Source organism: Canis lupus, chromosome 1 (assembly GCF_003254725.2).
Source record: "Canis lupus dingo isolate Sandy chromosome 1, ASM325472v2, whole genome shotgun sequence".
Taxonomy (NCBI): domain Eukaryota; kingdom Metazoa; phylum Chordata; class Mammalia; order Carnivora; family Canidae; genus Canis; species Canis lupus.
In genome coordinates this window covers 82,420,360-82,445,247 of record NC_064243.1, presented here as the reverse complement: position 1 = coordinate 82,445,247, position 24,888 = coordinate 82,420,360, and the positions used below count along the sequence as shown (strand labels likewise).

Below are 24,888 nucleotides of genomic sequence, written 5' to 3'. Positions count from 1 at the left end.
GTAGTCTTTTCCCTGAAATAAATGGATTAAATTACCTGACTGGGGCACCTGGGTGGCTCAGTGATTGAGTATCTGCCTTTGGCTCAGGGCATGACCCCAGGGTCCTAGCACACTGGGATCTCTGCAGGGAGCCTGTTTCTCCCTCTGCCTACATCTCTGCCTCTCTCTGTGTGTCTCTCATGAAAAACTAAATAAAATCTTTAAGAAAAAAATAAAATAAAATAAAATGCCTAAATAGTAGTCTGGGTCCCTCAGTTACTTCTTTTTTCTTATAGTGTTTGATCCATACATTTTTTTTAATAAATTTATTTTTTATTGGTGTTCAATTTACCAACATACAGAATAACACCCAGTGCTCATCCCGTCAAGTGCCCCCCTCAGTGCCCGTCACCCATTCACCCCCACTCCCCGCCCTCCTCCCCTTCCACCACCCCTAGTTCATTTCCCAGAGTTAGGAGTCTTTATGTTCTGTCTCCCTTTCTGATATTTCCCGCCCATTTCTTCTCCCTTCCCTTATATTCCCTTTCACTATAATTTATATTCCCCAAATGAATGAGAACATACACTGTTTGTCCTTCTCCGACTGACTTACTTCACTCAGCATAATACCCTCCAGTTCCATCCACGTTGAAGCAAATGGTGGGTATTTGTCATTTCTAATGGCTGAGTAATATTCCATTGTATACATAAACCACATCTTCTTTATCCATTCATCTTTCGATGGACACTGAGGCTCCTTCCACAGTTTGGCTATTGTGGACATTGCTGCTAGAAACATCGGGGTGCAGGTGTCCCGGCGTTTCATTGCATCTGAACATTTGGGGTAAATCCCCAACAGTGCAATTGCTGGGTCGTAGGGCAGGTCTATTTTTAACTCTTTGAAGAACCTCCACACAGATCAGTATCAATGGAACAGAATAGAGAACCCAGAAGTGGACCCTCAACTTTATGGTCAACTAATATTCGATAAAGGAGGAAAGACTATCCATTGGAAGAAAGACAGTCTCTTCAATAAACGGTGCTGGGAAAATTGGACATCCACATGCGGAAGAATGAAACTAGACCACTCTCTTTCACCATACACAAAGATAAACTCAAAATGGATGAAAGATCTAAATGTGAGACAAGATTCCATCAAAATCCTAGAGGAGAACACAGGCAACACCCTTTTTGAACTCGGCCATAGTAACTTCTTGCAAGATACATCCACGAAGGCAAAAGAAACAAAAGCAAAAATGAACTATTGGGACTTCATCAAGATAAGAAGCTTTTGCACAGCAAGGGATACAGTCAACAAAACTAAAAGACAACCTCCAGAATGGGAGAAGATATTTGCAAATGACATATCAGATAAAGGGCTAGTTTCCAAGATCTATAAAGAACTTATTAAACTCAATACCAAAGAAACAAACAATCCAGTCACGAAATGGGCAAAAGAGATGAAGAGAAATCTCACAGAGGAAGACATAGACATGGCCAACACGCACATGAGAAAATGCTCCGCATCACTTGCCATCAGGGAAATACAAATCAAAACCACAATGAGATACCACCTCACACCAGTGAGAATGGGGCAAATTAACAAGGCAGGAAACCACAAATGTTGGAGAGGATGCGGAGAAAAAGGAACCCTCTTACACTGTTGGTGGGAATGTGAACTGGTACAGCCACTCTGGATCCATACATTTTGATAGAAACATTTCATGCTGTTAGATATTTATTATAGACACTACCTTATCTTTCTGCTAAATTATACTTCCTTGTCCTTTTCAGTGTCTTTTTTTAAGATTGTATTTATTTTTTTCATAAGAGACACAGTTAGAAAAGCAGAAACACAGGCAGAGGGAGAAGCAGGCTCTGCAGAGAGCCCAATGAGGGACTCGATCCCAGGACCCCAGGACCCCAGAATCACAACCTGAGCCAAAGGCAGATGTTCAACCATTGAGCCTCCGGGACATCCCCTTTTCAGTGTCTTTATGTCTAAAATGTTATAGTATTTCAATTAATTTTGTCATCCATACCTTTACATGTGTGTGTGTTGTGGAAAAATCTCTCCCTTTCTTTAATTTTTAGTTTCTATATTTTTTTAGGAAAAAATATTTTTAAATATTTTAATAATTTTTAAATTTTAGGTTTTAAATAAAGCTGATATTTAAAAATAAATATATCTTACAACAAGGGAGTTCTCCCCTTTGCCTCCTTGCTATATGAACATGGCTCATGCTTACTTTGCTGTTCCCACCTACACTTATATATCCATGTTTAATACCATAATCTGGATTTATGCAACAGGCTATTTTTTTTAAAGATTTTATTTATTTATTTATTCATGAGAGACAGAGAAAGAGGCAGAGACACAGGCAGAGGGAGAAGCAGGCTCCATGCAGGGAGCCTGATGCGGGACTCAATCCAGGGACTCCAGGATCATGCCCTGGGCTGAAGGCGGTGCAAAACCACTGAGCCACCCAGACGTCCCACAACAGGCTATTTTAATTAATTTATTTCTTCCCATTATTTTTTTCTTTTTTGAAGGATTGTGTTAAGAGACTTGTTAAGTCTTCCCTCTGTGTTTATTTTTGAGCCATGGGAAGGCCTTTCATAACAACAACACGTTCTAGGGTTTTTAATTTGGACTTACGTATTCATCGGCTGAAATAGATCTTAACGTTATCTGCTTTATTTTGGTTTTCAGAGCGTGTGTTTGTAGAGAGGTAGGTTAGTTTACTTTGTCAGTCCTATCAATGGGTGTCTTCTGCATTTACTCATGAAGGACAGGAGGTTAGCATAAAATTCTTGGGCTTAAAAAAAAAAAATTCTTGGGCTTATTTCCTTTCAGTGGTTTTAACTGTCCTTTTTCATGGGTCTCCTGAAATGAGCTTTGCAGAGAATCCTAAGGCAGAAATTCTGCTTTAATTCCTAAATAACTTTATAAAAAAAAAAAATCTTATTTATTCATGAGAGGCAGAGACGCAGGCAGAGGGAGAAGCAGGCTCCCTGCAGGGATCTCAACCACTGAGCCACCCAGGTGTCCCAATTCCTAAATAGCTTTTAAGATACTTTTCATTAGTATCTATCTATATGTACACACTATATGTGTACATATAGATAATCCTATAGATTATATGTACACGTACACATACATATACAGATATCAGGATGACTGTAAGAGATGCAATTCTTCATATTTCCTGAAACATACTGAGTTCTTCGAGCCTACCTGGGGCATTTTTAATCAAGTGGGATTTTGATTACTAATAAAGCCTACCCTGGGAGTCTGAGAGACCTGCATGCAAATTCCTGTTCTTGTTCTCACTGTTACTGACTTTAGGATCCATATGTAACCTGTCTAAGCCTTAGTTTCCACTTCCCTGTAAAGGGAAGAATAATATTATCTGCATCCTGCAGTGGTTTGTGTGCATTACTGTAAGTAAATCGTGAAGACTCAGTAGGTGTTGGTCCTCAGAGGCAGACAAAACTCCTATCTCGAAGTGGGTTTCTGTTTTCTGGCCTCCAGTTCTGTCATCTTGCATTTCCTTGTCATCTCTTCATTAGTTTCCTTTAAAAAAAAAATTTGTGGGGAGTTCTTATATTTGTAGTCCACATTATTAACTCAATTTTCCATACTATCAGTTTCACAGTATCTATATCCGTTATCAATTGACTCCCTCTAATGCAAACTTTGTTTTGCTAATACTACTCTATGCTCCTTTTAGTCTTTCTCTCAATTTCTATTTTGGCATCTAAACCTGCCTTCCTTATTGCTATATTTGCTTTTCGTTCACTGTCTTTTCCACGGGCTCCATATTATTTTTCTTCATTTTTCCTGTCCCCGTACTTCCCTCTTTCTTTTTTTAAGATTTTATTTATTTATTCATGAGAGACATAGAGAGAAAGGCAGACACAGTCAGAGGGAGAAGCAGGCTTCCCGCAAGGAGCCCGATGTGGGACTCAATCCCAGGACCCTGGGATCACCACCTGACCCAAAGGCAGATGCTCAACCACCGAGCCACCCAGGTGCCCCCTGTACTTCTAAGTACCTTTTACTTTTTTTCTTTTTCCTTCCCTTCTTCCTTCCTATGTTCCTATTTTTTCCTTTTTTTTTTTTTTTTAATCACTCTCAATGAGAAATTCTAGCTTTAGAAAGGGTGTGAGCTGTCCCTGCTCTGCTTAACATCCAAGCACAGACCTATTCAAACTTGCCCTTAAAGGATTAGATGATAGACAAAACCCTTTGGTCAATTATCAGATCCTGGCAGAGATCAGATCCAAAGTGAGGAGTGCCAGGTAAGGAGAAGTTGTTTGTTTGTTTTTAAGATTTTATTTCTTTACTCATAAGAGCCACACAGAGGCAGAGACACAGGCAGAGGGAGAAGCAGGCTCCCCATGGGGAGCTCAATGTGGGACCCCGGGATTATGACCTGAGCTGAAGGCAGACACTTAACCATTGAGCCACCTAGGCATCCCTCTTGGTATTTTTCTTATTAATTAATTAATTAAGTAAGTAAGTATCTATTTATTTTTGAGAGAGAAATAGCATGACCTAGGGGAGGAGCAGAGGGAGAGAGAGGCAGACTCCCTGCTGAGTGGGGAGCCTGATATCAGGGGACTCCATCCCAAGACCCCAAGATCATGATGTGAGCCAAAGGCAGATACTTAACTGACTGAGCCACCCACGTTCCCCTCTCTGTCTTTTCTTAAATGGCTACTACAGCTCCAGCCATCACGTCCACATTCAAGTAAAAGAAGGAAGGAAAGAGTGAAGGAAAATTGGGGAATGCCTGTGTCAGGAAAGCAAAGGCTTTCTTAGAAAAGCCCAGTAAACTCCTACTTACGTTTTATTACTCAGAATTCCATCTCATGTGCACCCCTCCCTGCCGGGGCATCTGGGGGACATGACTTTGGTATCTCACATGTAGACTAAGAAAGGCAGTAAAAAAGAAAGGTAGAATTTACCCCCTAATTCCTGCCATAATTTCTAGGAATTGAAACTCTAAAAATAGAGATAGAACACATAGCAGAGTTAATGCTCGGGCTGCCTTGAAAATAAAAAAAAAAGAGTACATGTCTAGTAGAGAATCATGTATATACTTTCTTAGGCCAGGAGTATCTTTGGTCTTTAATTCAGGGGATAGATGGGGAAGCAGGCTTAACTTTTGGGGGGTCTTTCATCACTACTTCCTCCCTCTACTTTCCTTTAAGTGACAAGCCAGCTTTGTTTTCTTAATGTAAAGTACAGAAATGTTAAACATTCTTTTGCTTATTCCAGTCACATCAGCCATAAGGTTATTTGAAATATTCTGTACAAAATACAGAATTTTTGTTCTAGATTTCTGTTAACCTTTCCCGCAATGGGTATGTACAGTGCATAAGGCTTTTTAAAAATATTTTTTAAAGATTTTATTTATTTATTCATGAGAGACAAGAAAGAGGCAGAGACATAGGCAGAGAGAGAAGCAGGCTGCCTGCGGGGAACCTGATGTAGGACTCAATCCCCGGACTCCGGGATCACGTCCTGGGCCAAAGGCAGACACTCAACACTGAGCATCCCTAAAAATATTTTTTTGTTACCATTGACATCTAGTAATTAGAAAGACTGCTAGGAGTTGACATAATAAACCAGGAGTTTCTAAAGTAGAATAACATTTACTTAAAATTCTAGAACCAAAATGCATACTGATTTTCACTGAACTTTAAAAGGCAGGTGAACACTGAAAAATCCCTGTTTAAAAATATACTTCTTGATAAGCAGGTAGAAAAGCATCACTTTAATTCTTTGTATTCAGCGGGGGGAAAAAATGAGAGAAAATGCTGTAACTTAGAATAATAGTAATAACAGAGATGCAGCCAAGTATTTTTATTGCCTGTCCAAGGGTTCAACTGCTGGCTTTTGAGGTGAGAACTTTGCAAATCCCTAACCTCTAGTAGAAAAGTTTCAAAAACACTGCAGTCTAGCAGTTCACTTGAGCAAATAAGTACATACAGTCTTCATCCTAACATTTGGTACCATATGGCACTCCGATGTCCACACAAAGAACATTCCACCATCTTCTACATCACTCAGTGGCCAACTGTCAAGAGCAAAGATGTTCCCACGAGTAGAGAGAGAGGATTTGTTACAATCACAGTGGGTCCAGGCACTTGTTTTCCTAACCGGTCAGCTTGACGCCTGCACCATTGGCTCGTTAAAACCAGATCCTTTGACAGATAGTGGCATTATTATTTCCCGAGCATGAACACACTGATGTATCAAAAATGCTAGTTTGCTTATTTGTTACAGGACCATACCATCGAAATTTAGGAATAGAAAAAAAAAAAAAAAAAAAAGAACAGCTTAATTAAATAGAGAACCATCAAAAGCTAGCAGAAACTCAATGCTAGCAGAAACTCAAGAGTGGTCCTTCTGAATTGTTTCGGGATGATAGGTTGTGCGTCCTAATAAATCACGATGGCTGTTGTCTTTGGGAGTCTGTGCCAGGCACTCTGTATGCATCACCTTGGGTTCTTGCAACCACCCTGCAGACTGTGTGGTACCACCTCTGCTGTCAGCTGAAAGAACTGAGTCCCTGAGAGGTTCAGAAAATTGTCTGGCATCATAGAAGCATCAGATAGCAGGTGATGATTTAGCCCAAGTCTTCCCGATGGCAAAGCACAGTTCTATCATTCTCATGTGACTCTGAGCAGTGTTTGTTATTATTTTTAAGAACCAATTTAAATGAGAAATAAAAATAATGCGGATGGCAGTGTGTTCCTGCAGGACGATGTCGGTGCACTTAGAACTGCGTACGTCTTTGGGCTGAGTCTGTCCTCCTGCTTCCTTCCCAGACTTGGGTTTCTTGCAGCCTGACTGGGATAAGCTTGCGGGGTGGGGGCGGGGGGGAGTTCTCATCCTGTCACTTATTGTCTACTTCAAGAGATTTCAAAGATTGAGGATGAAAATGAAAGTCAGACTTGGATTCCAGGTCTCAGAGTACATGAAGAGAGAGACCTTTAGATTGGCCAGAATTTATAGCCTCGGGGTAATACTGTTGGAGGGAATTGCATCCATAGGGAGAAGTGGCACTGAGTTCCATTATTGTGAATTGATTTCCATGCATGTGATCTCAAGTTAGTGTACCTTTGTGTGACCATCCATCGCATTGTATCCCCTAAAGGTTTATGCAGCACGTATTTCAAGGAAATGATGACTGGGCTTACAGACACAATGCCATTTGTTTGTAAAGCCGCAGAAAACTTAATTGATGTGTTTTAGGTGTCATGGCAAATCATGCAGGTGAGCCAAGAAGTACAAAGGAAAGAAGACACTTCAGTTTAAATGGCAGAGTTTTTCTTGGTAAATTAGGGTCTGTGTTCCCTGAAGTGTGTTCAGAGACCAAGTTTCTGTACCTTTGACTTTATACTCCCTTCATGTAATGAGTGAATGGTGTATACAAGAGAGTATAATGAAAAGTTGACTTGGGTGGTCCTGAACCAATCTTCTCTTTTCTTTTATCTTTTCTACTTCCATTCAGGTATGGACAGATCATAAGTAGGTGTCCAGGGGATACCAGAACAAGTCACATTTCCAAATCTGGGGGTATTATTATCTGTGTTTTCTGTCGGTACACTCAATTTGAGGCCTGGAACTTTTGAATTAATGTAGAGCACAAGGTACCACACAACAAAACAACAACCAAACACACTCCCATTAGCAATTTATATCTGTTTACCGTGGGACATATGATGATCCTTTCAGCGGCTTCATTCCCTGACCAAAGAAGATGGGTTTCCTTTGTCGGATGGTCGGTATTTTATTCTTGACTTGTCACAGACACGCATGGGGTACAGTCAGAATACTGTTTTTACCAAACTCAGAAGGCTTCAAACACCTTCTCTCTCATCTTTGTTATCCCAGCTGACAATGAATCTTTCTTCTTAATTGCTGATTTATTTAGCATCTGTACAATGACTTTAATTTTCTGGCTACTTGTTCCCTTTTCTATTTTACACAGTGGTAAGGATCATAAAACGAGACTGGTTTTGTCTCAGATTTTTTGTGGAATATTTAGTCAGTTGAGTGCTTGCTGATTGGTCGTGCAGTTTCCCCATAGGACTGCTTCTTGAAATTGCTCATCATTGCATTAGATAGAATCACTCTTGTATGTAAAGAAGATTGGCACGTTCAGGAAACAGTTTTCATTATCTGGATTTGCTATTGCTGCTCATGTTGAGAAATTTTCTGTACCAAGATGTGTATATGTTGTCCCTTTAATCAGTTTCCTCTTAACTGCCTGTGATGCTAGATCCATTTGGGGATTTAGGGGGGAGGATAACTTCCTGTTTCTTCTTAATAAATGCAGGTGAGTCAGTCACTCAGGTTTCAGAATTGGCCCTGTTTTTTAAGGACTACCAAGTACCAGTTGATTTTGAACGGTTCACATATGTGCAGAACTAGCTGAGAAAACTCAGCTTTGTGTGACCATCCATCGCATTGTATCCTCTAAGGGTTTATGCAGCACGTATTTCAAGGAAATAATGACTGAGCTTACAGACACAATGCCATTTGTTTGTAAAGCCACAGAAAACTTAATTGATGTGTTTTAGGTGTCTTGACAAATCATGCAGGTGAGCCAAGAGGTACAAAGGAAACCAAAAGACGACACATATAGAACTCCCCAGAAAATCATGTATGTTTTATTGCCTTGAAATCTCTCTTGGGAGAGATTTTGTTGTGTTTTGCTTTTGAATTTAAATGCTAGCAGTTAAGCTTAGAAGCTCAACAGGAAGCACTACACAAAATGTCTTTCTTGGGATACGTCCTATTTCTAAACTTATTGTTGGGGCCATGAAATACTTTGAACTGCTCAGAACAAAAATGGAATACAAACACCAGGTAGTGATCGTGTCATTAATTCTCCTGTTTTTTTGCTGCTGGAAATGAGACGTGTTTGAGATGGGGTTCAGATGAGCTCCCCTCATTGGAGAAGTGTTAACCCAACCAGACTACAAACTACATCAGAGCATGAACATGTCAAGCAAGGTGGCAAGTTCATAACCATAATGCTAAATAATCTAATGTTATGATCTACAGTATAAGCATATGATACTCTCTTATAAAAATAAGATGATATTTCCTAGTTCAATAGATTTCCATTTATCTTTGATAGTGTGTGCCAAAGTTAAGCTGTCAGAACCTAAACCCCAAATTAAGACTTGAGAATCGTCTGAATTCTATGGCAAACAAAACTCAGCCAACTGAGTTAAAAGACACAGTACAGGTACAAAAATGGTGTGACTATGAGGACATGACATGCCACACTTGGCTTCCTGATCCAGTTGTCAAAGAACTACCTGGTAAACCACTATGTATGTGTTCATTCCACTTTTGTGGGTCCATCTGGAAATGGTGTTAAATAGTGAATGATAGCATAGGATCTTCAGCCAGCCAGGTGTTGCTGGTTTGAATTGTAACTCTACCACTAACTACCTGTATGTACTCGAGTATCTGCTTATCCTCTGTGGAACGGGAATAAAAATATTACCTGTGTTCATATAATGGATTTGTTTTTGTTTTTTTTAAGGATTTATTTTATTTTATTATTTTATTTTATTTTATTTTATTTTATTTTATTTTATTTTATTTATTTTATTTTATTTTATTTTATTTTATTTTATTTTATTTTATTTTATTTTATTTATTCTTGAGAGAGAGAGAGAGAATGAGCATGAGCCAGGGCAGGGGGCGCGGGGGTGGGCAGAGGGAGAAGCAGGCTCCCTACCAAGCAGGCAGCTGGATGCAGGGCTCTATCCCAGGACCCTGGGATCATGACCCGAGCTGAAGGCAGACACTTAACCAACTGAGCCACCCAGGTGCCCCTCCTGTGATGTTTAAGATTGCACAGTATATATAATGCATGTACAACATGCAATACCTGGCCCTGACCAAGTGCTCATTTAATGTTGGTTATTAATTTGAAGTCCCTAAAGGATGCAAAACTTCCTAACAGGAAAAGAGGACACATATAGAACTCCTCAGAAAATCATGTATGTTTTATTGCCTTGAAAGCTCATAGCTAGCTAGCCACATTTAGCAGGGATTTATAAATGTTACCCTTTTAGTATACATTGTTGTTTAAAGGTAATTGTTGGGGATCCCTGGGTGGCTCAGCGGTTTAGCGCCTGCCTTTGGCCTGGGGCGTGATCCTGGAGTCCCAGGATCAAGTCCCACATCGGGCTCCCTGCATGGAGCCTGCTTCTCCCTCTGCCTGTGTCTCTGCTTCTCTCTTTCTGTGTCTCTCATGAATAAATAAATAAAATCTTAAAAAAAAAATAAAGATAATTGTCAATAATTCCAGGTAGAAACCTAAGGGGTATGTGGCCTAAATCCTTGTGGCTTTTCATGGGCTCAGTGGTCTCCAGGCTCAGAATTGAGAGAAATTACTCTTTTCCCAAAGGTCAGTTATGCTTGTGGCCTCTTGATTGTTGTTTGCCCCCAAAGATCTCTGCGCTGTCTTCTGTTCTTGGAGGTGAGAGGGGTCTTGATGTTCAGAAGCCAGTGGAATGTGGCTCCAGGATAATTGCAGAAGAGGGTAGGCTGTAAGGGTTCCTACTTCACCACTGTGGCCTGCAAAGTTCCCAGCACAGGGATCATATAGCCTTCTCTTTGCTTTCACTCTGTATATGACATACTAGAAGTTTCATAGTCTGACTTCTTAACTTTTGCAGCATCCCTGATAGCATAAATACAAATAGGTCATACAATGTGAATCAGACTCCCCCAGCAATACAAGCCCTCTCAGGATACTAGCAGATTAACCTATGGCTATTTCCTGAGCTAATCATTAGTTACCTCCCACAGGTAGAAACACCACTGATTGCAAAATCCCTTGGTTTCCCATGTTAACTTCCTCGCTTCATTTTGGTGAAATTCAGGAAATTTTGAAATTAAATGATTTCTGAAATTGTGCATTATCAAATGTCAGAGTAAAATTACCTGACCACCTCCTCCTTTCCATGCATAGTTTCAATTTCCTGAAGCTAATTTCATCCTTCTAATTACAAGTACTCCAAGAAGAACTAGTTTTTACAACCCGGCATGAGAGCAAGTAACTCCTGTTCTTCAGGCTGACTTGCATGCAGGAGGCTTCCTGAATCTGCCTGAATACAGCTGCTTAAGGCATGAGATAAATGTTCCCTGTTCTGTTGTTGTCGTCATCATCATCATCATCATCATCGTCACCACCACCACTATTATACTTTAGTGCTAAGGGTCAGTAGGGAAATGGTCTCTCAATGGTCAGAACTTGATGTTTCTGAAAGAATCTTGCCCTGGTGATAGGTACCATAGGAAACTTGCTTCATTTCTTTGTTTGTTTTTTTTTTTTTTCCATGAAGAGTAATATTTAAAATGTGAATGTTCTAGCTGTGTGTTAAATGTTATTTTAAACTCACTAGGTTAACTTAGACATATGTATCAAATCCAAGTATACTTTCAGGTGTCTTGCTGTTTGCTTGTGAAAAAAAAATTACATGCATGTCCATTTGAGAGGATCCTGCCGTACCATACGTCAAGAGGCTGGAAAATCTTGCCAGGATGAGCTTTTTTGTTGTTGCTTTTGCCTCTCGCCCAAATAACTGCATGGAGAAAGAGAAAGGAAATTAGCGTTATACCTCAGGCAGATCAGGAAAAGCATCTTATGGTCACCCTAGCGTTCAGAATTATCCTTTGACGCTTTTCCTAATTTTTCTGACCATGGTGTGACAAGTCTACTGAATTATTGTGTAGATTCAATATCCATCAACAAAGGGCCAAATCATGCTATTTGTTTTAGAAATAAAACTTACCTACCTCCTGGGCCCCATCACGCAATCTCCTTCTCTATCTCCAGAGTTTCATGCGTTATCAGGTTCCTAACAAAGTGTTGTGTAAAACAAAACAGAAATAACTGTTTTCCTTCTTCTTATATTTTTAAAACGCATGAAATTAGGTTTTAATTTCCTTAGTATAAGTTATTGTGTGAATGCAACCTTACAAAGTAGTCTACATCCAATCTTGTCCCCCCTGAAAACTTTGGAAATGGCAGTACTGTCTCTTTTATTTTTAATCTGAGGGCTTAGCAAAAAGGTGTCAAAACTCTATAGTACGTTTCTCTCCCTGTCTCCTTCATATTCAAGCCACCAAATAGGAGCTGTGGTTCAAAACGTAGCAGACGGTTTTACTCTCTACCACTTCTTGATAGCTTATTTTGCACCAGGAGCTGGGTTAAGGACTTGACATCACTTTGATTCAATCAGTACAATGGAGTAAAGTAGATGTTAGCATCCACATGCTAAATGGGGAACCTGAAACCCTGAGAAGCCAATTTCACAAAAGTAGGAAATGAAAAGGCCAGAATCTGCTCACTGGGCCCTCTCTGTCAGGGAGGCTACTCTCAAAAACATGTATGAGGCGAGTATAATGGGAAAACATAGTATAAATATGCAGCTCCATTATTGAAAATTAGCTATGATTAAGATACCAAGTTTTCCCTCTGCCTGGGAGAAGCCAACCTCCATATATGTGCGTATGAGGGGCCACAGGAGCTACCACATGCTCTTGTCACAGCTCAAGGAAGGTAGCAAATCATCGTTCCCCTCCCCTCAATGTTCTGAACCAGCCTTGGCAAATACCTTCTAAAAGGAAGGTAAAAGACAAGAAACAGAGTAACTATCCAAGCTGCATGATAACTGCCATATTTCCTAATTATTAAGTAAAAGGTTGTCACACCTGACATTCAAGACTGAAATGAAGAGGTTTCTTGATTAGAATTCTGTGCGTGCTTTGAGTCAAATGCCTTCCAGTATATACATACTCTTTGAAAGAGAACAGAAGTCCGTGCACATGGATTTGTTTTCTGTATGTTTATGAATCGTATTGCAGTTCTCCAAAGAAAGGAACTTCTACTCAATGTCTTTGTGCTCTACAGTGCTAACAGTCACAAGACATAGGTATCCAGTAATTTAATATAATAACTACTTATTGCAGACTAAGGGTACTCCCATAGCTGTGTCTTGGAGCCCAGCTTTGGGCCCTGTCCCGAATTCTCTTTCTGTGAGAACACGGACACCGGGGACTCAGTTCAGCTGAGGCTTTTTCCATATCCCATACATATACGCAGAATGCTGAGTTCTCTGTTAAATGAAAATCAGTTGGCTGGCTATACAGCTGGACAAGGAAGTTCCAGAAGACTTCAGTTGTGACTTGAGCTTATCGTAATTTTCAGATGCTGATGCCCGCTTTTACACAAAGGATGACCAGGCCAGATTTGGGAGCCATTTTGTTGAGGAAACTGGAAATCCTCACCCTTCTAAAAACAGCTAACTAATGCCACATTATTTCCTAAATTTAAGGTTACATTTTCTGCCTCCCTCAGATTGACGTCACTTCTCCACGTTGAGAAAGAACCAGAGCGGCATTTGGCATTTGTTCACCCCAAACCCAAATCACTGACCCTTTGTTTTTAGTACTTTGCCATTTTGCTTTTGCTTTTTTAATTTGCTTGTGACTCTCTGCTTCCCCCATCTTTTTTTTTTTTTTGGTACAATGATTCTTACCTTGTCTTTCCCCAGTCCGTTTCTGACCTGGAGAGACGTGCAGCATGTTATTGTCAGGACTTCCCGTGCAGGACATTTGAACGCTAATGACTGGAAAACCAATGCTGCTGGTTTTAAGGGTGAGAACTTCTTTCATATTCTGTCACAGGCAAAATATTTTTATTTTTCCCCCATTTTAAATGGAGAGCAGGAAGTAGAACCCCTCAAAAGAAACCTAAAGTCGTGTGCTGACACACAAAGAGCTTGCTCTTTTAGTAAATAAAAGGCAGACTGATTTTTTTAAATTCAAGCAACACATAAAAGGCAGATTTCCTTGGCTTCCCACATCATAGGTCAATTTCTTAAAAGACAACCAACTTCCAAGTCTAGTCGACCTATGGGGCTTCTAATTAGTGTGTTATTGCTGTCATTGGTTATCTGAGTGGTGTTTGTAACAATGTATGTAAAACTTTCTCATCTTCTATAGTGATGACATCCATTTCGATAATAACTGGTATATTTTGTTCACTGTCAGTTTCTAGGCCATGCTTTCTCTACATTTTGGTTTTTTTTAAACTTCCACAAACAGCTAACTCTAAGACATTACATAAATTAAAAGTTCTTATGAAGCTTTATAACATAGAGTATACAATTATGCACAATATATCCTAAGTGCTCTTTTTCCCATGGCTGAGGATTATAGTTCCCTCAAACTGTCTTACTAATGGTGGCCATTTTGTTTGTCATCATCCATAACATACAGTATAATAAAAAAATAATTTTATAAAGCAGATGTCCTAAATTTTAATCCTTTAAATAGCCAAGATTACTCTCGGTCGTATCTGCAGACTTTAAATTTATTCTCAAATAATGTTGGTACCATTATATATCCCTATGGGTAAAAAAAAGTAATGCAATAGGGAATGTCTACTTAAAAATTGAGGTACTGGTCCTCAGATCCTTAGTAACATGTTGAATAATCCTGGGCAAGTCATTTAATTATTCTAGGCCCTACCTTCTCCAACTTGAACATTTTAGAAACTGAATAATATTATCTACATGCAATTTCTTAAATATTTTAATATGTCTTTAGTGAATTATATCCCATGTATGCAAATATCCACGTAAAATGTAATTTAAAAATTATTTGCAATTATAGTCTCATGCTTAGCCAAAACCTATAAATATACCAGATAACCAGTGCCATATAAAATATTTCTTTGGTTAGCATCTTCAATGAAGGCTTCACTCTGTTTTTAGAAAAAGAGTCTCTCTCTGCTTTTGAGTAGTATCAGACACCTCTCCATATTCGTAAATTCTGTAATACAGCAGTGTTCGATGAGCTTTTAATCTAAAGAGTCATAAATACTTGTTGAGATCACATTGTCTGAAGCCCAAATCAAGACACTCAACCTCAAAATAGCAATTGTTATGCACAGCATCCAAAATATGTGAAATTTCAGTTGTAAAAAATCCAAGATGTACTTTGCCATAGATGTGCTTCACTCTGATTAGCCTCTGCACCCTCCCAGCTCTTACGATCTAAATCCATAAGGCTGGGATGTAGATCTGGGGAAGGGGAAGAAGGGACCAAAACATAACCTTGGCTGGTTCAGGGCTGCAGTGAACTTTTTAGCAGAAGGTTCACAGACTAAGTACATTGACCTCCATGAAGCTGGGGAATCAACTTTAACCCAAATAAAAGTCTTAGTTTTACTGATTCCTTTTTGGCAAGTTAAAAAGAGCAAATGGTTCTAATAAAAAAAAATAAAAATAAAAATAAAAAAACGTAGCTCTTTTGAAAACCTCTGTTGGTTTTGGAGAGGGGGAAACAGAGGATTTAGACTAACTCTCCAGATCCAACCCTGAGTCTGAAGGGGGCTATACAGCACTCTGGCAAGGAGGAAAGAGAGTTTTACTATTGCACGTGGCATTATTTAGTATAATATTTCACTCTTCTCTTAGATTGCTGCCAAGAGTAACAATTAAAGTTCGCTTTTTCATAGATGAATTACCCTGAATGGTCTGGACTCCCAGTGGAATTGTTTTGTAATTTTGTTGATGGCAAGTCCCATATTTCATCTAAACATGGTCATAATAAGAATAATTTTTTAAAGACCTATATTCTTCCCTACCCTAAGCATTACCATCCCCTCCCTAGTGTCCTACAAATAAAAGTGATTAAGGCAGAGGCTCGCAGGAGAAGCCACGTGCTTTGGGGAAGGAGAGGATGCAGGTCACTGGGATTGAACAGAGATGGGTGACTTTTTATGAAATAAGAACTGAACAAACAAAAAAAATAGCTAATTTTTGGAAGGGCTTCATGCAATGAGAGCTCAGCGAGAGCTCATATTTTAAATTAGGTCAGCCAGCTTTTGCAGGCCTCCCTTAACAGGAACACATGGCCAAACATTTTTCCTTAGACAGGAGAAGACGGAAGTTGCCTGCAAACAGGAGCATGTGGCCATGGCCCCTCTCCCTCTTCTATGCAACTTAGTCCTGACACTGCATGATGTGTGTGCCTGAAATGAATCCGAGAGCATCTCTGCCTCCCTGGGCTTGCTCTTGTGCCCTAATGTTGAGCAATTTAACTTGTTTAAAGTGTTTAGGAAAAAAAAAAAAAACAAAAACCTGAGAATAGTTTCACAGATGGCTTGGTAGGTGCTCTTCCGCATTGGGGATGTCAATATCAACAAAAGAATTTCCTTTTCATGAGGTAAAGCAGAAGCAGCAAGGGTAGCAACCAATTCAGTATTGGGATCTTGTCATCGAGAGACTTGATAGTCCTCACTGATCGTGTCCCAGGAGCCAACACCCTAAAGAACAATTTCTCACCAGACCCTGCCAAGTCCTTCTATTTCTGCATGCAGTGCCCTTGCATTTCTTCAGGCATACCCATAGGCAGTACCTCCCAGGCAGAGAGTAGAACCAGATGATCTAGCAGCTAGACTGATGTGGGCTTCTCCACGAGGCCGACTCGATGCATTCTAATCCACATGTGTTATGGACCTGGAAAATGCAAGAGATTCCCTCCAGCAGCAGCTGCTGGCTTCCTATTGACTGGCACAGGCAGGCTCTCATTCAGACAAGGAGGTTGGCCTTGAAAAACCAAAGAATGTGGCGCTCTGCTGACTCATCTGTGTGTTTCTGAGAGTAGGATTACCCTGGAGTTGCATACTGATGAGCTGGGTGCAGAGTTTTCTCCTCCTTTTTCTGTGTTCTCATTATAGGAACATGCAATAAACAATCAGATAGTACAATTAGCTCACAGTGAAGGGAGCCCCCAAACTGGAAGCTGCTCATCAATATTTTTATGCTAATGGCATCTTAATTTTTAACAATTTTAACTGAACTAAGATGATATTCTCTTGCTACTTTGTAAATAATAATATAGTTGAAAGGTCTTTTGCAGAAGATCCATTTTTCAAGGTAAACATTATTTGTTGTTCATTGTGTAAATAATTTTGGCTAAATTTCATACGCCTTTTGACTTTAAACTTCCTCCAAAGATAGTTTCCTTAAAAATAAATGGAATAAATACCATGCACTTATCAAAGAATCTCCTTGAGGTTATTCATGAGGGTAGGAAAGTATTTGTATGAGGCCAGATGAACAGATGTGATATTTGCCACTAGAGAACTGAAATCCGAATTCCCGGATTTTGCTACCCATCAGCATTTGCAATGCCGGGAGATGACTTTGGCATTAAATCGCTTATGTGGGTTTTCCAATGTTATTTCCTTCTCCTTTGATGCCTTCCCTTCCGTCTTATGAAAAGTCTTCTCTGTTTTTTTTTTTTTTTCTTTTCTATGCTTTTTAATCCCTCCCTCCATGCTTCTTAAGATGGACAAATCAGCTGTAGAAGCAAGGGCTTTTTGCCATTTGGGTGGTTTTCTTCACAGAATTTAATTTATGCAGTCTCTTAATTTATTTATTTACAAACACTTCCTGAGCACCTTCAGCATGCCAGCCCAACACATGTTGAAGTGCACCCAGAAAGGGAAAGCAAAAGGAAATGGGGAGGCATGGCATTGCCTAATCTGATCTGGCCACAGTATGATTTACATACAGAAACAGAATTTTACACTGCACTTTTCTTCCCTTCTGTCAAGCCCAAACGATCTGCCAGGTCATGTTTATAAAACATGTCAATGCAAACCTCCCTGGTCATCTAAAATGCAGCCTAACCTCAGCAGGAAAAGGCATCTGAGGTAGTGACCATCTATTGTGACGAGTCACAGATATTTTGACCAGTTCTGTTTATGCATAGAGGATCCATGAACCAACTCAGCCATGCTGAGGACTTTCATTGTGCATTCTTCTAGATTGCATGGCTCTTATGTCCAGAAGCACTGAGCTCTTTGTGATGATTCCCCTCCATTCTACTGTTTCCATCTGTCAACCTGCAAATCCACCACACCTATCCCCTCAGTGGTCTGGGCTGTGCTCTGCAGACTGACCCTCCTCCTCCCCCACCCCTGCCCCCCACCCCAGGAGTTCTTACCTCTGGTTTGCTGGCGGAAGCAGTTACAAGTGCAATTGAATGCATGCAACATCGGTGCTCTAGCTTTTTTCAAAGTGTCTGTATTTGGATGATATGACTGTATACAGTTAAACTCTCTTAAATTTAGGAACAGGAATAGACATCAGATAATAAATTAGGACCTTCTGTCATCTTTACTAGGCGAAAGAATGAAAAAAATGTCATTGAAAATCAAAAATGACAACTAAGTGAGCGAGGTTACCACGCCTTCCATTTCACTGCCCTCCCAGACTATGTAAGTCTCTCTTTTTCTACCAGCATGTTGCTGAAACCTCCCCATCCCCACTGACTCTTTCTTTGACCACCACTAAACTACTAGATTTTTTTTTTAATTTCTAACTGATTTCCCACCATGGGAAAACAATTGACAGTCTAACATGACTTCTTAGCCTCCAAGGCCCTAACTTTTAATAACCTTTATTACCTTTAATTGCCATCATTTTATTTCCACTGGTAGGGCTGGTAATTTTAAGATGTTCCAATATATTTTTAATACCTACCTGTCTTGCTTTCAGTTTGTAACACTTATTAAAAAGAATTAGAAGTGCTGAAACCATTAAGCATGCCATGTGTTGAATTGAAACTAAAGGTTTTGAAATGTATTCTTTTTTTTGAGTGTATGAAGTGATATCTGATGTATTACCGTTTGAAAGGGTAAAGCTATATTTTATGTTATTATTTCACTGCACAAATAATAGTTCATCTTTGCCACTTCGCATGCTGATGTGATGTTGGTAGCGTTGATTAAAGCTACATAATTGGTAATCTGCACATCATGTTTTTGAAGAAAGGTCAAAGTGAAATGTTATTCACCTGGTCAGTGTCGGGGGTAGTATTAGAATCAGTTGTTTGATTCCAGGCCCCGTCCTATCCATAGAAATAAGTCATTGAGTTCTTCTCTTTCAATGCAAAGAAAAAGGGAAGTAAATATATTTGATTCTATTGAATAAAATGTGCCTATTGGAAATGCTACCTGATTTTCTTTCAAGATTCCATGTTTTATACTACTGTACTCTTTGAACTCAATTTCATTTAATGTGTATTAACATAAAACCTTTCCTTTTGCTATTTACTGACCATTGAATACATGGACTTATCTTCTTGCTCATTTACAAAAAAAAAAGATGTGAATCACATAATTTACATATTTTATCTTTATCCATTTGTCTGGTGGATGATTTATCTAAATATCTACCTGAGAACAGTACTGTAGAACCCCTGACAGCAAACAGCTTGATCACTGCTTAGAGTCCTGTATCCAGAATATCTACTTGTCCTATAAGAAAGAATGTTCCATTCATACTTCCTAAATATGTGAGGTTTAAAAATGCCTTCTACCAATGAAAAATATTGTTTCCTCCATGTTGATCTTTGACTGAATGGTAGCATTAGGTTTGTTAGACTTTGGGGGTGTTTTGTTCAGTTGTGTTTTGCCTTTTCATCCCTAAGTGTTTAAGTTTTAAACGTATGTTGTTTCACACTTAAAATCCATCTTCAAAATGGAATTAAAATGATAGTTGCTCTAAGTGACTGTTATCTCTATACCAGATATAAGTAGTTAATGAAAGGAATTATGTGTGGAGTAGTTTTGTGGCTTTGCCATAATCTTAAGAACATTTAAATCTAGTAGACAGTCTGTTATTGATATTTTCTGTGGCCTTTGAGGAAGCCAATTAAAGTTTTTGTATCTTGGTTTTTTAGAATGTGGGTAACTCATACCAAACATAATGAGAAGGCTGAGTTGAATGAAAATGCTTTGAAAATGGAAAATACCAAACATAAAAAGAGTCTTTTTTAAAAATGGTCTTAAATGTATATTTTTATGTCACAGCTTCCTGCTCCTTGAAGTGAGGATAAAAATATGGAACTATGTTGTGAATTAGAATGCTGTTTGGAGTTGAAATTTATTAATCTTGAGTAGGGTGAGAAAAAAACATATACTAAGGGCTTTGTAATAAAATCATCACTAATACATCATAATCACATATCAATATGACTATAGTCTAATCGTATATCAATCACAGCCATACTTAAATTCTTTTCTGCAATTTAGTTTTAATGTTTAAATGTCACCATGGCTTCAACCTACTAAACATTAACAGGTGTAATTAATTGCTTCAACATAGGAACTAGTGATAGAAATCTGAACTGATTATAACTATCAATGTCCTACTGACTCTTGAGTCATTAAAATACAGTACGCAAGCTGTGAGCAAAAAATATTATTTTTAACAATATGCAGAAGCTTGTAGACTTCAGAGAGAGTTGATGTCTCTCTTTGTGTAATCACTTGATGAAAATCAATTTCACTAATTCTAATGAGGCTGGAGTTCCCCAGGTATTTTTAAAAGTCTTCCTTTCAGCATACGAGTTTGTCTATTACCGGTAGCAAATCTTGGTATTTTGTGGGTACAACTGATATTTTAGGCAAAGATAAAAATCATCAAGTCCTAAACCTGGTGATTACAGAGGGTAATCAACCAGGGGCAATGCCATTTTCAGGGCAAAAGTGTATTGTGACTAAAAAGTAATGAAATGGATTTCTGTGAAGCTCTCATAATTGGATTCTGAATTCAGTTACAAAATAAGATACCCTAAAAGGCTTTAAGCCAAGACTGCCTTATCAGAATACATATACACATACATACAGACACAGTCTCTTACAGAAGCTTTTAAAATTCAACAGTCATTTTCTTTTTGAGCATTTTGTGTTTATTTAAAACAAAACAAAACAAAAAAACTCACTCAACAGAGTGCCTCAGAACCTGGGCTCTGAAGTCAAACAGTCTGGGATTGATTCTTAGCTGTATTATATAGACAAATAGTATACCCAGTAATCTGTATACATTCTTAATCCACATGACTGGAGTAAGTTTATATATGATAAAGAAAAAAAGCACCATTTTAAGTGTACGAATGTATACACCCATGTAACTATCACTACAGTCAAGGATAGAACATTTCCATCACCCCAGAAAGGTCTTTTGTGCTCTTGTCATCCCCAACACCACCAGTCCCGCCACTGCCAATCCTAGCCAATGCAATTAGTATACTTCTGTAGCTATGGATTATTGTCTTTTGTAGACTTTCGTATAAGTCGAATTTTTTAGGAGTGGCTTCTTCCTCTCCATGTAATATTTTTGAAGTCCTTCTAAATCATTAGGTCTATTAGGAATTCATTACTTTTTATTGCTAAGTGATATTCCACCATGGGAATATACCACTGTGTATTGACTCATTCACTTTTTCATGGATGACTTTGTTGTTTCTGGTCCAGGGTTGTGAGTTAAACTGGTATGAGTATTCATGTACAAGTCTGGGTGTGGGCAGACACAGCTTTGTAAACAGTAGACAGTCAGAAAAAGACTAAACAGACCCGAAGAGCGATGAGCAAGCTAAATGGCTAACCACGTGTGTAGAGCATCAGACAAGTCAGGCAACTTAGATAAAGATTTGGTCAGGGAACGGGTAGGAGGCCAACATAGCTGGCAAAGGAAAGGCTGAGAAAAGCAGTATTATATACAGAATTTGGCAACATTCTTCATTCATAGTATGCACGCGAGTGAAACTGTCACCTGCATGTCATGCATCATTCTCACTTTTAATATCTAATAAAGTTAATATTCTTGGTTAAGATTTTTGTACAATCAAAATTGAGCATATATGTGCATGAATGTGCATAGAGCTGTGGGTAGCTTAGAGATGAAACTAGCTCCCCTATTGCTTTCAGTTAATAGACTCACTACTTTATATTCACCTATTTCTTGTAACACCTCCATTCTCGCCTTTTTAGTATAATTTGAGTTATTGTTTTCATTTATCAGTGATTTTAGTTGATGATTCTGATTAAAGGGCTAACTTCCTTATTTGGGCGCTCCGTTTTTCTATAAGACTACTTGGATTTCAATCAATGGACTCAAAAGTATTGAGAAAAAGCATAATCTGCTGATCGTTAATGAGTTATACTAACGCTACATATATAAACTTGATCAGAAGCATAAATAACTAGAAGAGGGTGGAAGATGTTGGAGAATTTGGGTTACCCCTGGGAACTGAAGCTGGTCTGAAATAGGTTCTAGGATGGCTACTCAGTTTACCCAGATGTCCCTTAATTTTGTTTATTTGCATTTCTCGGATGATTGGGGATTAAAACTGTATGACACTGCCATGGGGAAAGCAACAGTCAGAGAGAAGGAAAAGGACCCGGTGTGTAGAAAGGGCATCATTTGAAAGATGCTTTGGAGCTACTGCAGTAGTTTGAGAAAGTAAGTTGGTAATAGTAATGACTTTTGAGCAAATTGATTCTAGATGCCTATCTGATGTCAGAAAGAGTTTATTTCTGAAACTGATGGTGTGAATCCATTGCTCCTATGATATGTCCTACAAAATGACATGTAGGTAAGAGACAGACTTGCTAAAATGGATGTGAATTCTTCTATGGTGATCGTTTTATATTATCTTAGTATGCAATTGTATATTCCTGACCTTAGAGGCTGTGACATTCAGTGAAATTTCTGATCATCTCTTGCCTTCCTTCCGAATGAGGAGTGTTCTAGAGTTAAGATATATAATCATCTTTGCTAAATTCTTTTTCTTTTTTTAAAGAAGAGAAAGAATTCTTTTTGAAATGACTCTTTAATAAACCCAAGGCAAAAGGTGTGGCGACAAGATTGCTCCTTGAAAAATGTCAGGCCAGAAATTGTGCTTTGAGAAGGCTTTACACATTCTCTTTGATCAAAGTCTTTTCACTGGTCATTCTCATTCACCATGACCTTCAGAAAGCCACTTAACTTCCAATATTTGAATTATTTTTCACATGCAATTATAGTCTGTATTTGCCATGTAGCTTTGCAGAAATTTAAACAAAGCAAGCAACATAAAATCTGGGCTAGCCTCTTGAGTTGCTCTTAGATGGGTGCAGCTTGTGTGACAGAAGCATTGACAGTTTATAAATGACTTTTTCTCTTCCTTAAAGTTTACATTAATTTTTTTCTTTGCCGCAAAGCAAACTTAGAATTGTCTATGATCCTAGGAAACTGCATTGCTTATTTGCACCCACCAGAGGCTACCACTATATGCTTTCTTAATGTACTGTGCAAGATGGTTTTGTCTGGAAATCATTTGCTTCTTTTCATGTTGTATCCTCAGAAGTATCCTCAGAACTAAGGCAGAAGATAGGTGTTTAGCTTTGTTCTAGAATTTGATATTGTGCATCTCAGAATTCCCTGCTGAGTTCCAGCCACATTTGGCTAAGGAATCAGAGCAGATAGCTAAAAATGCAAGAAATATCTGAGATTGTGTGATGGGACTGCCATCGTTGGTTGCACAGGTTATTAACTGTGCTAGAGGGCCACAGTGAGGGGTTGGGTGGGAGATTGAAATCCAGCCTGTGATCCACTCTCCTAGCCATGTGCCCCGGAGTGGGACAAGCCCCCCCTCCCTCAGAGAAAGAGGTACCTTTCTCTAGTTCACGGAGATCCCACATGGGCAGCCCTATTGCACAAAATTCTGCTGTAATTTCTCTCAGGATTGTCGAAGGCATAAATATCTTTTCAAAGATACCTACCCAGAGATGGTTTTGTTCATTTTAACCTTCACCTGTTGCTTCAACCTTGACATTCACAAAGCCTTCGTTAGCAAACTAACTCAGTGTTACTGGAGTCAAATAGAGTCTTCCAGTGTCTGGGATGATTTCATCACAGCTCTCGAGACAGAGTTCGAAGTAAAATCTTAGAATTTTAAGTGAGTGTGAGTGCCAAGTCCAAATCTATTATTCTTTTCACAGTCTTTTTACATTCTCTCATTTTTTGCGACCAACAATGATTGATGCCTCATGAATTCAAATGTATAATCATTTGGGGCCAGTAGAAGATTTATATTTGGGGTGAAGAGTCCTTTTGAATATTGACATGCACGGGCTGCCTGAGCACAGACATAAAGCAGTGATGAAGGCTTTATTCGAAGCTTCTGCGATTATCATCAAGCTGTCATGTGAAGGTACTCCCCATCTTTTCTACCACCTGTGGAATAGAGTTTTCAATGCGAAAGGAGCAGTGTGACTGAGGTGCACGGGAGAAATTCTGATTGGAATTTGTACATGCACATCAGCTTGGACTCTGACCTCAGTATTCCCAGCATAGACAGCAGCACCAACTCTGTCCCCACTCAGGGACGGGGCTCAAACTTGGTGTCATCACACACTGAGTTAATGGTAAATGGCAGCCTCAGCCATGAAAACTGATTCAGGATCGATAAAGGAGCCCTAATGAATAAGAGGAAAAAAGGGCCTTCTGATGAATCTTTTTAAATTACGGTTTTATTTAGTAAAGATGGTGGAGCCCATCCTTCTTTTTTTCTCTCTCTGGAGAGATCTTAGTGCCAACACCTGCAATGTAAACCAGATCTAAAGTCTCAGAAGGAGATTCTGAAAATGAATCCTGCCCTAGTTCTATCCAGAACTTCCTAAGGCCACTGCATCCAGCAAGGTATGGTTACACGCCAGGCGGTTGCTTTGTAGAATCCATCTGGATACATCTTCTATGAAATAAATAGATCCAGACTTTTTTTTCCCCTTAAAATCTCAATTTAAACTCTTTACACATGTTCACATCTTGCTAGCCTTAGGCATTTCAAAGCAATTAAACTTCTATCACACATCCTGATAATGGCTTCAACAGGCTTCGTCTTATGGTATTATACCAGAAGACACGGTACACCCTGAAGTTTCCAGAGTCATCTTTGAAAGAGCCAGAGAAGAAGGGTGTTGTGATCGCTGCTGGATGTTAACAAATGCAAAG

At 39.0% G+C, this 24,888-nt stretch overlaps 1 protein-coding gene and 1 long non-coding RNA gene across 5 annotated transcripts in view; one reads left to right on the top strand and one right to left on the bottom strand.

Annotated features, from left to right (window-relative positions):
- PCSK5 (proprotein convertase subtilisin/kexin type 5) overlaps nt 1-24,888 on the top strand; it is a 458,329-nt gene that overhangs the window by 216,284 nt on the left and 217,157 nt on the right. For all 3 annotated transcript variants that reach the window (XM_035709909.2, XM_025423285.3, XM_025423284.3), the window contains exon 10: nt 13,585-13,688. In XM_035709909.2, coding sequence (XP_035565802.2) covers nt 13,585-13,688 — 104 coding nt within the window. The remainder of the gene's footprint in view (nt 1-13,584; nt 13,689-24,888) is intronic.
- Nucleotides 10,006-24,888, bottom strand: part of LOC112644699 (uncharacterized) — a 71,060-nt gene continuing 56,177 nt past the window's right edge. The window contains exons 6-8 of one of the 2 annotated variants that reach the window (XR_007401027.1): nt 13,570-13,708; nt 11,821-11,886; nt 10,006-11,610 (exon numbers count right to left, since the gene is read on the bottom strand). This is a non-coding gene — a long non-coding RNA (uncharacterized LOC112644699). The remainder of the gene's footprint in view (nt 11,611-11,820; nt 11,887-13,569; nt 13,709-24,888) is intronic. The other variant, XR_003126653.2, reaches the window with a different exon arrangement.